General features: G+C 41.5%; 1 protein-coding gene across 1 annotated transcript in view; it reads right to left on the bottom strand.

Moving 5' to 3' along the window:
- Window positions 1-12,364, bottom strand: part of POLQ (DNA polymerase theta) — a 165,006-nt gene that overhangs the window by 57,490 nt on the left and 95,152 nt on the right. Inside the window, exons 17-20 of the mRNA XM_063128417.1 lie at window positions 8,534-8,680; window positions 6,891-7,084; window positions 2,306-2,546; window positions 1,398-1,591 (exon numbers count right to left, since the gene is read on the bottom strand). Coding sequence (XP_062984487.1) covers window positions 1,398-1,591; window positions 2,306-2,546; window positions 6,891-7,084; window positions 8,534-8,680 — 776 coding nt within the window. The remainder of the gene's footprint in view (window positions 1-1,397; window positions 1,592-2,305; window positions 2,547-6,890; window positions 7,085-8,533; window positions 8,681-12,364) is intronic.

The following is a 12,364-nucleotide window of genomic DNA, read 5'->3' as shown; positions in this document are numbered from 1 at the left end:
TCAGGATCAAAAACATAGTTTCTATTTCCAATCACCAATCACAATAATCTGACAGAGGACACTCCAATACTTATTATTATTATTATTATTATTATTATTATTATTATTATTTATATAGCACCATCAATTTTCATGGTGCTGTACAGAACAAAATAAAACAGAATATAAAACTCCCTGCCATATGGCTTACATTCTAAAATCACAATAACAAACAAATAGGGAGGGGAAAGGCCAACCAGCATGGGTGACAATAAAACAAATAATAGAAGCTAGTATCGTCACACTACGGATTATAAGCTTTTGAGAAAAGAAACGTTTTCAATTAAGATTTAAAAACTGCGATTGACGTCGCGGTTTGCACATGCGCTGGAAGAGAATTCCAGGTGTCGTGGAAATCAAGCTGGTTCTTTTACTATGCCCCTAGGTATAGGAAAAAGGCCTATAATCCTTAGCTATATAAACCATAAAGTTCATGGCGTCTTGTTGTTTCAAAACATATTTTTAATGATGCAATTGCTTTTAGAATTAAGTTGATGCTGGAACTGTGTGATAAGACCGGCGGTGTCCACCCTGGCAGTCAGAGGGTGGAGGACGTCTGTAAAGCAAGATAACTAAGAAAGTACCAGATGGAGATGTTTTTCTTCCCTGTAACTGTGATGATGCAGTATTTTATAGTCAGAGAAGCATTCAAACTCTGTACATGCCTAAATGCTTGGCTTCTCATTGGTTGCTGTGTTGCAGTGCTGTATTACGTATTATGATTGGTGTGTTATGATTGGTGAGAAAGTTCTGTCATTATATCTAAGGGGAACTGACCCTATAAATATGTTAACCTTTCCTGAAATTATTGGGCAGTTTCCTCAGACTGCCACCTTGCAGCGCTGCTCGTAATAAACCTTCTAAGGAGAGAGAAATTGTGTCTTGAGAGTTTGTGACCACCCCTCAGCGAACACAGGAACCTGAGGTTTCAGGTTCCACCACACAGGCATGGGGGCAGTGAGCGAAAACGGGTGAAGACAAGCGAAGTAGAAACTCTTGGGTGAGTAAGGGACATGGTGTTATGAGAGCAAAGGGTGTGAGCAGGACAGGAAGGTGAAATAAGAGACAAGAGATAGGGAGGAGCCAGACCATGACAAGCTTTAAAAGTCAAAAGGAAAAGCTTGTATTGAATTCTGTAGGAGATAGGGAGCCAGTGAAGGGATTTTAGAAGCGGTGTGATGTGATCAAAATGACAAGCCAGAAAAATAATCTTAGCAGCATAATGATGAATGGAAACCAATGGGGAAAGATGAGAAGAAGGAAGACCAGGCAACAGGAGATTACAATAGTCCAAGCCGGAAATAACCAAGGAATGAATGAGAGTCTTGGTGGAAGAGACCGATAAGAACAGGCAATACCTCAGCAATGTCATCAGGAGAGGTCAAGGAGAAACTGTGGCCTGCCAGCTGGTATATCCGATTCTCAATCTCATTCAGTTTTGCTTCCATAACATGCTTCTGGGCCTCACACTCTACTGCACTAAAACCTATGCCATTGAGCTCGAGTAAGGCCAAACAATACTGATTTGGCATCTCCACTTTATGAAAGATATCTGTAATAAACAGCAACAAATAAGACAAAACACATTAGTTCAGTGACATGAAACACATTAGTTCAATGCCATGAAGTCACTAGAATAATAAAAAAAAGATGTTGCTTGCTCCAGTTTCCCCCCTCACATCACTGTCCTTCAGTAGCTCTCAATAATATTTTGCACAACAAGTCCAAAGAAAGCACAGCAATACAGCTAGAATCTGAGGGGATTAAAAACAATTACAAAGTGAGCGAGAAGGGTTTGTTTGTTTTTTTAACATCATTAACCCTCACACCTGAGAAGGTATACAGAGGCACCAAACAAACACGGGGCATTAAATTCAGGCAGTTATTGTCTGCATTACTATGTTCCTCAAAACACTATCTCATTACATAATGATATTCAAGGAAACCACAGAATGAGTACAGTCCTAATATGGATTATATAGTCCAGGGCTACCCCTCCACCAACATAGAATGAGATTCCCCCACCCGCTGGTATCCCAACTCTCTATGCAAGAAACATCAAGAAACATCAACAACCTGTGTAGTGTCGTGCATAAAAATATCTACTTTGCTGTGGTAATATGTTTGGAGGTCACAAACATGTTTAATTACATTCAAACACAGCATTTTCATACATCAATATGCCATTTTTCTAATGCTCATCTGAAAATGAACTTAGAAACAAACATTATTTAAATCTGTATGTTTCAATTGCTTAGCCTTTTACCTTGCAAGTTATCCTTATGCAACAGAGTATTGACTTGGTCCATGATGTGGAAGACAAGAACAGACTCTACAGCTGCTCTGTACCGCCCAGAATGATCTGTGCTGCCACTGAGCCCCAAGCTCGGTCTCTCTTGGGCTACTCCAATGTTGTCCAGCAAAAATAATTCCTGAGGAAGGAAATTAGCAACCATGCTGTGAAGGGAGCACTCTTTGGACCCAGGATCCAGCAACCAGCATGCCACCTAGAAGGAGGCAGAGCACATTCAAGGGAAAAAAAGAACATTTTTCAGAAAAATGCAACAAGGTTTGCCAACAAGAGTCCTTATGCAGATAGTAGACAGATTGGGTATGTATGTGCGTCCCTCCCACTTATAGATTCTGTTCGTTTCCAGAATTCTTTGGGGTGTGTGTGTTAAACATTGACTTCAGTGGTCACTCTGCTCTAGAGTGAGAGGATGACCTAAGGTAGTTCCTAGGTACCTCTCTTTTTTGCTCCACTGTTAACTGCTCACCTCTGAATACTGAATAGTTGAAGCCATGAAGTGATGGAGAAGATGACATAAGCATAAGTGAATGAAAAACCACCCCAAAGCTAGCCATTTGAAGGATAATGAGAGAAACAGCCTGCCTCCCCTTCATGGCAGAAAGGAAGAAGCATATTCATTTTTTTGGTATATTTTACTATTTATTATATTCTGATTCTATATGCTTTATATCCGATGTTCTAAAGGTCAACACACCATAGGAACCTGGAATGTAAGATCTATGAACCAGGACAAATTGGATGTGGTTATTGGTGAGATGTCAAGATTAGATATAGATATAATGGGTGTCAGTGAACTGAAATGGACTGGAATGGGCCACTTCACATCAGATCACCACCAGATCTACTACTGTGGACAAGAGGATCACAGAAGAAATGGAGTAGCCTTCATAATTAATAATAAAGTGGCTAAAGCAGTGCTTGGATACAATCCAAAAAATGATAGAATGATCTCAATTCGAATTCAGGGTAAGCCATTTAACATCACAGTGATCCAAATATATGCCCCAACCACAGATGCTGAAGAAGTAGAAGTAGATCAGTTCTATGAGGATCTGCAGCACCTACTGGATAATACACCAAAAAAAGATGTTATTTTCATTACAGGAGACTGGAACACCAAGGTGGGTAGTCAAATGACATCTGGAATTACAGGTAAGCATGGTCTAGGAGAACAAAATGAAGTGGGACACAGGCTGATAGAATTCTGCCAGGACAACTCACTGTGCATAACAAACACTCTCTTCCAACAACCTAGAAGACGGCTTTATACATGGACTTCACCAGATGGCCGACACCGAAATCAGATTGACTACATCCTTTGCAGCCAAAGGTGGCGGACATCTATACAGACGGTAAAAACAAGACCTGGAGCTGACTGTAGTTCAGATCACGAACTTCTTATTGCACAATTTAGAATCAAACTAAAGAGAATAGGGAAGACCCACAGATCAGTTAGATATGAGCTCACTAATATTCCTAATGAATATGCAGTGGAAGTGAAGAATAGATTTAAGGGACTAGAGTTAGTAGATAGGGTCCCGGAAGAACTATGGACAGAAGTTCGCAACATTGTCCAAGAGGTGGCAACAAAAAACGTTCCAAAGAAAAAGAAAACCAAGAAGGCAAGATAGCTGTCTGCTGAGACACTGGAAGTAGCCCAAGAAAGAAGGAAAGCAAAAGGCAACAGTGATAGGGGGAGATATGCCCAATTAAATGCAAAATTCCAAAGGTTAGCCAGAAGAGATAAGAAATTATTTTTAAACAAGCAATGCGCGGAAGTGGAAGAAGACAAAAGAATAGGAAGGACAAGAGACCTCTTCCAGAAAATTAGAAACATCAGAGGTAAATTCCAGGCAAAAATGGGTATAATCAAAACAAAGATGGCAAGGACCTAACAGAAGCAGAAGAGATCAAGAAAAGGTGGCAAGAATATACGGAAGATCTGTATAGGAAGGATAATAATATCGGGGATAGCTCGGACGGTGTAGTCAGTGAGTTAGAGCCAGACATCCTGAAGAGTGAGGTTGAATGGGCCTTAAGAAGCATTGCTAATAACAAGGCAGCAGGAGACGACGGTATCCCAGCTGAACTGTTTAAAATATTGCAAGATGATGCTGTCAAGGTGATGCATGCCATATGCCAGCAAATTTGGAAAACACAAGAATGGCCATCAGACTGGAAAAAATCAACTTATATCCCCATACCAAAAAAGGGAAACACTAAAGAATGTTCAAACTATCGGACAGTGGCACTTATTTCACACGCCAGCAAGGTAATGCTCAATATCCTGCAAGGTAGACTCCAGCAATTCATGGAGCGAGAATTGCCAGATGTACAAGCTGGGTTTAGAAAAGGCAGAGGAACTAGAGACCAAATTGCCAATATCCGCTGGATAATGGAGAAAGCCAGGGAGTACCAGAAAAACATCTATTTCTGTTTTATTGACTATTTTAAAGCCTTTGACTGTGTGGATCATAACAAACTGTGGCAAGTTCTTGGTGGTATGGGGATACCAAGTCATCTTGTCTGCCTCCTGAGGAATCTGTATAACGAACAAGTAGCAACGGTAAGAACAGACCACGGAACAACGGACTGGTTTAAGATTGGGAAAGGAGTATGGCAGGATTCTATACTCTCACCTTACCTATTCAACTTGTATGCAGAACACATCATGCGACGTGCTGGGCTTGACGAATCCAAGGCTGGAGTTAAAATTGCAGGAAGAAACATTAACAATCTCCGATATGCAGATGACACCACATTGATGGCTGAAAGCGAGGAGGAGCTGAGGAGCCTTAAAGGTGAAAGAAGAAAGTGCAAAAGCTGGGTTGCAGTTAAACCTAAAAAAAACCCCAAGATTATGGCAACCAGCTTGATTGATAACTGGCAAATAGAAGGAGAAAACGTGGAGGCAGTGACAGATTTTGTATTTCTGGGCGCAAAGATTACTGCAGACGCTGACTGCAGCCAGGAAATCAGAAGACGTTTACTTCTTGGGAGGAGAGCAATGACAAATCTTGATAAAATAGTTAAGAGCAGAGACACCACACTGACAACAAAGGTCCGCATAGTTAAAGCAATGGTATTCCCCGTAGTAACCTATGGCTGCGAGAGCTGAACCATAAGGAAAGCTGAGCGAAGGAAGATGGATGCTTTTGAACTGTGGTGTTGGAGGAAAATTCTGAGAGTGCCTTGGACTGCAAGAAGATCAAACCAGTCCATACTCCAGGAAATAAAGCCAGACTGCTCACTTGAGGGAATGGTATTAAAGGCAAAACTGAAGTACTTTGGCCACATAATGAGAAGACAGGATCCCCTGGAGAAGAGGCTGATGCTAGGGAAAGTGGAAGGTAAAAGGAAGAGGGGCCGACCAAGGGCAAGATGGATGGATGATATTCTGGAGGTGACAGACTTGACTTTGGGGGAGCTAGGGGTGGCGACAGCCGACAGAAAGCTCTGGTGTGGGCTGGTCCATGAAGTCACGAAGAGTCGGAAGCGACTGAACGAATAAACAACAATGACATTTTGAAGGTACAACATAGTAAATGACATTTAAAAGGTTATTTATACAGAAATGGGCCAATACTGAAGCAGGTTCATTACAAAATGGAGCACTGTCTGGAGTCCATACCTAACATATCTCCTAAGCAATGAAGCAAACTGATGTACGGACAAATGTCTTATTCCAAAACTAGTAATCCAAGACCAGTTTGGGGTGGGTGAGAAGATAGGCCCCCAACAAAGATGAAAAGGGCAAGAATATAACCAAAGCACAAAACCTGAAAGCGTTACCTAATAAAGATACATTATTATAAGTAAATAAGCAATAAGCTGTGGAGGGAAGACACCTTTGCCATGAGAGAAAAGTGTCCTCCAAGGCCAATCCCCATTATGTACAGCACCATGTACAATGTTGGTGCTATATAAAATAAAATAATAATAATAATAATAATAATAATAATAATAATAATAATAATAATGATAAGAAAAGGATTTGGCCTTAGGGGATGAGTGTCCCTTGGAGTGTGAATGCTGAAAGAATTTTCAGCAACAATTGGATGGTTTCCCTCATCACTAAAAGAAACCATTTGGGGAGAAAGGAAATTTGTCTCTGAGGGGGCATGTCATCCAGATCCCTCCCCCTCCTTTAGGCTCCAGACTGAGCAAAAGCTAACAACAGACTGTTTAGTTCCTTTCAGCCTGCCAAATCTCCAGCTGAGAGCTCTTTCCTTCACTCTGCTTTCTACTGCTAGAGCAGAGGTGGTTAGAAAATAGATCTCCAGATATTTTGGACATCAACTCCTACCATTCCTGACCACTGACCATGCTGGCTGAGACTTCTGGGAGTTTAAGTCTAAAACATCTGGAGTTCTACCTTTTCCCCACCTCTGCACCAGAGTTCCCTAACATCATGAGGAACTTCCGCCCTCCCCCCAGCCTGCCCTCCCCATCACAACCTTTAGATTCAGAGGTTTCCCACACATGACACTCCCGCTTTACATACTGAGAGAATGATGAAAAATTGTGAGTTTTATTAAACCTTTGGGTCCTCAAAAGATCCTGCCAAAGAGATGCCACAGGCCTCCAGGAGAATCTTGTAGTGCTGAATGAAGTCATACATAGCGAGTGAAAATGCTCTCTTGGACTCCTGTAGGCATAACTGAAGGTGCCGTAATCTCTCTGCTACAGGCAAGTTCCGATCCAATGGAGGTGGTGCCAAACTGGCACTGATTTCTAAGAAGACATGACATTAACCATCTTAGTTGGGAATTATGGTGATGATCCAAACAAGAGAGAGAGAGAACTTGGGAGCGAGAGCATATGTCTGTATGGGCAGTGTGCTTCCTTATACAAGGGAGGCAAAAAATCATTCTCGCCTCTTTAACTCCTTGTCCATCAGCCCCCTTACTCCCCAGTCTATTAAACGAAGGCCTTAGCCAGACAGGGTGAAATCCCGGGGTAATCCACGGGATCGTCCCTGTGCATCCAACATGACACACAGGGGATCCTGGGATCAGGAAGGGATCATCCCTCCCTTGCCATGGGATCTCGCCCTACAATTTAGGCCAGCTTGTGGCCGGGCGCCACGGTTCCTCACGAGGAGCCAGGACCCACGCACAGGGTTCAGAGCTCCTCAATAGCACTGCGTCCATCGGGGGTGGGGTGGGGTGGGAGCAGGGAAAACATTTTTAAAAAAATAAAAACAAAAAACCTTACCTTTTGCGCATGAGCGGTCATGCGCTCCTGCCGCGTGTGAACAGAGGGGGAGATCTCGCGATAAAAATATCACGAGATCTTCACCCCTCCATCCTGATAGACCGGTAGGTCTAGCTAAGGCCTTAGAACCTATGAATAAGTGTGATGCTGTGCTCTAAGTATTATCCTGTAACTTCTTATTCTCGCTGTCCTCTTTCCCCAAATCTCTGCCATTTCCACTTGTGCTTTCTGATCCCTTACTTGAATTATCCTATTACTGCATATGGCTTTGAATTCTCAACCCTCAGTTTCCACATTAGCACCTTCAGCTTCTCTTACAACCTTTCCCACATAATCCTACTAAAGCCCTATACAAGATCCCCTTTTTCCAGGCCAGAAGCCTACTTACCTCCCTCAGCAAAAAAATCCATCAATTAGCATTCTGTGACTTGACCCAGAGAAACCATAAAACTGTCACTCTTCTCAATAAAGATACTACTCTTTACTTTAGTTCATATAGATTTGGTAATGCACTAAGAGGCTATCTACATAGACTTCTCTGAAGTGCATCCCTTTAGCACACCTATGGGCAACCCGCAGGCTGCCACTCTCTAGGCAGCATCAGAACCATGGGCCCACTTTTCCCAGCCACCTACCTGATTGACCTTCAGCTAGGGTTGGGGTCAGATTGCTGGGAGATGGCGGCGTGTGGAGAGATTTAAGCCTCTCCATCTCCCAAGTGATCCTCATACAAATTGCTGTTTCTCCACTGCAGCAGCCCAGTCCAGCAGGGAAGGAAGGTTTAAATCTCCCCAGGCTGAAGAGCCTGCATACACGTACCTACACTCTCACACACACATGCATATATATGTGGGGGGGGGGTGCGAGCACACATGCATGCATATGTGCAGTTCCTGTTCCACCACTACATGTGGCCCTTGTGACCAAAAAGGTTAGTTTAGTTTGCTTTAGAAAATACTTTCTTACCTATCTGTTCTTCAGGTTTCTGTTGCAATGAGATGTAATAAGCATCCTTTCCACCCCAACACACAGCTAATCCAACTACTAACAGGTCTTTGCAGGCTTTAATAGGAAACCCATCATCTTTGTGCTTTATTTTCTGGAGAGAGTTTCCTATAAAAATACATACAAAGTTTAATTTCACTTTGATCCCTTGAAATTGCACCCATTTTAGTAATTTGTTAAGTCTGATTTTTCCCAGACATGTCCAGTTTTTCACACGGGAGGGGATTTTTAATACTTTCAAAAATGTCTGGGAAAGCTGCAGGGGAGGGGTGAGCAGAGCGGGGAGGAGAGCATGTGTTTTCCGATTGTGTACGTAGATATTGCCCAGCCAGGCTAATGGGTGGCTGAACTGCACACTTTCCGGAGGCCCAGAAAACATGCACACACACCCATACCAATCAAGGCCTGAAAAGGCATCTTAATGCCCTTATATTTTATATTTATTTATTTATTACATTTATATACCGCCCCATAGCTGAAGCTTTCTGCATAGGATTCACCTTAAGTGAGTTTAAAATATGAAACTCTGCACATGTGTAGAAACTTATTTTTTTAAAACAGGTTTGCCATAATTATTATTGCTCTAGCTTAAGAAATGTAGCAGCTGTGCAATGTGGAAGTGAAGATATAAAGGGGGATGTAAGACTATTACATCCAGCATCCAAAATTGCTCAATGAGACCATTGTAGCTGGTGCCTGAATGGGCAGAGAGAGGTGCCCAGCAGCCAAACACTTCATTTTGCCATCGTAGACAGTGAGGCTCCTGGCAAGGCCTGAGCAGGTACACTGGCTGCTGACATGTTCAATGGAGTGCTGGAGGCCTTCCTCACCTGTTGCTTCTTCCAAGCTGGCCCAGGTCCTTTATCTGGGATAGGGGGCAGAAGTGGTTTTGCTGCCCAAAAGGGCTGTGAGCAGCAATGTCTGGACTAGGGGGCAAGGTAATATGTGAGCACATAGCATAGCGTGGCTTGGCTTGTTTGAGTGTGTCTGGATCTCCTGAGCTCTGAAGGCATCTTTCTGGAATGCACCTTCTGGTTGTATGATCCATGAGGTCAGGCTCTGGTGGGTGCATAGTCCTCCTTGACAGAAGGGGCTTGCACTTGCTAGAGAAAGGTGAACAGATGTGAAGAAGCGGAGGCACCTCTTGTTCTTTTGTGTTCAAAAGCCACAAAGTGTCTTGTGGCATCTTGAAGACTCACAAATTATGCAAACGATATTCATCTTGTGTGTGACTGACAACTTGCTCCACAACTGCAGAAACCTCCCCCTCCTAACAACTTCCCCCCTCCTCTGCCAATGATCCTATTTTGCGTTTGTAATTATGTTTATGTTAACACTTTAGGATTGCAGGCCCTATTGCAGTCAATAGGACTTCTGAGTATACATGTAGTGTTGCACTGTACAACTTGCTTAAATTCTATCACAGTGAAGTTTTATCATGAACAGCAATAAAATACTAATGGCCCTGCAAGCACCTTCATTTAAGGTTGTAACCCTATATTCATTTATCTGGGAGTAAGCTTTATGAAATCAAGGGGACTTATTTCTGAGGTTTCTTTGGGCAGTTTTCTTTGGGTCCCTGATTGGGATTTCTGTTCTCTGCACACCGAGGCAGCATAAATTCAGGAGATATTTGGATGAAAGGAGGGAAAGGTCCTTGTCTAGCATTGTGATAGTTTCTCATTGATAAACCAGAAGTTGAAACAAGCTAAGAGATACTAGTGAGAAGTGACTGCAATAAGCCTTTAGTCGATTTTGTTCCATGGGTCATTTTGCGGGGTAATGGTATTTTATACTCTTTCTGAATGCTAGGTTGCTAGTTTGTTGTAGTAGATTTTTCTGCACTTGCCAACTGCTTCATTTGTTCAGTGGTGAGCAGTGTGCTGAATCTTTGAGTATGGATCCTGACTTAAAATGGCTATGAGAAAGGTGATGGGGAAAGAAGGTTAAAAGGAAAGGTGAGCCTATAGTCATCCAGTGAAGGATTTGCAATAAGAAAAGCTATTTGAAGGAAGGGGAGACTGTACCACACATAGTACAGCAAAAGCTACAAAAGTAGGAGAGAAGTTCAGTGATTTAAACATTAAGATATTACATAGACCAGGTTTGTCTTAATTGTGAGCTGTAGAATCAGACATGTGACCAAGGTCATGTTGGAGTGTGCATGCCCCTTTGGGGACAGCCATGTTAGGTGTCCCCCTTTTTGGTTTCCAAAATACGATCACCCTAGATAAATGGTGATATGTCATCAGAAATGTGTCTATGTTGTGCAATCTCTTGTATATTGAAATGACAACAAAAATGATTAAAATGAGAATATGTAAACTCAAGAGCTGCATAAAAACAAAAGACTGCAAGCCCCAATGATTCAACACTTTGTGGATTTGGGACACAGTGAGAAAGAACTGAAATTTTGGACCTTTGAAAAAATCCCTGGATCTTGTCTATGAAGCAAATTAGAAGCAAATTAAGAAGAGAGATATTTTGGATCCACTTCCTACAAACATCTGCTCCCATCAGTCTTAATAAAGCATTCAGCTGGACTCCTGAATTGTAACTTCTGTATAGGAGCATAAAAATGTAGTTGAACAAGTCGGCATACACAGCTGAAGTTTACGGTTGCAAAAGGAAAGATTATGTTTCACTATAAATCACCAACAGCTTTAGGTAGACCAATCACTCACACATGGCCATAAAATTCTTTCAGGAAAGTGAAGAATATATTTTATGTATTTTAAGCTATATCGTTTAGCTCTTGCTTAATAATATAATTATTAAAAAGTTTGCAACTGGTGAGTTTTGGGATCATTTGGAGGCTGAACAATTGATAAATTTTATGAAACCAATTATTCTTGTTTGTGAATTGCCAGTTCACCTAGGATGAATGTACTTCCAAGATGCATGGATGGATTTATTCAGTCCTCCAATCAAAGATTTGTTTGCTAGAATTTAGGCCAAGTGGTGGGCGCTGACTGCCTTTTAAAACTATTTTAATATATATTTTACCAGAGCTGAGCCTGATAAATTATAGCTTTGCTTTGTCGTTTTTGCAGGCCACCAATGATGACTGATGTTGAAACTCATTTGGCCTATTATTTTATAGTTTTTAGGTTTTATACAGGTTTTATTTTTTATATATATTGATATATGTGCCATTGCTATATTGCATGTATTTGTACTAAACAATTTTTATGGGGAGGTATACATTTTCCTTTACTTGGCTTTTGTTGACGGTACATAGTGCCCTTAAGGTAGCTGTCATGGACTGTCATAACATCATCCAAAAGAATTAAACTGGGATGCAAAATTGGGGTGATGCACAGGAAAAGCACATCACATACCCGATCATTTGTCAGAAGATACTACATGGAACTGCAAAACATTACTAAGAAAGAATGACACCATGTTAAAACATACAAATGTGAAGAGATTTCAAATAAACTGACCAAGGAAGTGGACATGGATCACCACTTTTACCTGTTTACATTGTTTAAATTTTTCTGTGTTAAATTTTGAGACTGTTTATATTATGTTGTATTTTGTAACGCTGGTGTATTTTTATGAATTGCTGTAAACCTCCCAGAGAGCTTCAGCTATGGGGTGGTATAGAAATGAATCATGATCATCGTCATCATCTTATTCTGAGTGCTATGCATATGCTGGAACGATGTTGAGAGTATAACATGCATTGAACCTGTGGGAGGTTGCGCTTGTGATTCCATTGTCTGCCTTGTGAATATTTGCTTTTTCTACATCTACTGCTGAATGGTCTTTTGAGGCATACATAATAAC

Source organism: Elgaria multicarinata, chromosome 6, assembly GCF_023053635.1.
Source record: "Elgaria multicarinata webbii isolate HBS135686 ecotype San Diego chromosome 6, rElgMul1.1.pri, whole genome shotgun sequence".
Classification (NCBI taxonomy): domain Eukaryota; kingdom Metazoa; phylum Chordata; class Lepidosauria; order Squamata; family Anguidae; genus Elgaria; species Elgaria multicarinata.
Note: the sequence above shows the minus strand (reverse complement) of the source record. Positions and strands in the feature narration are given on the sequence as shown.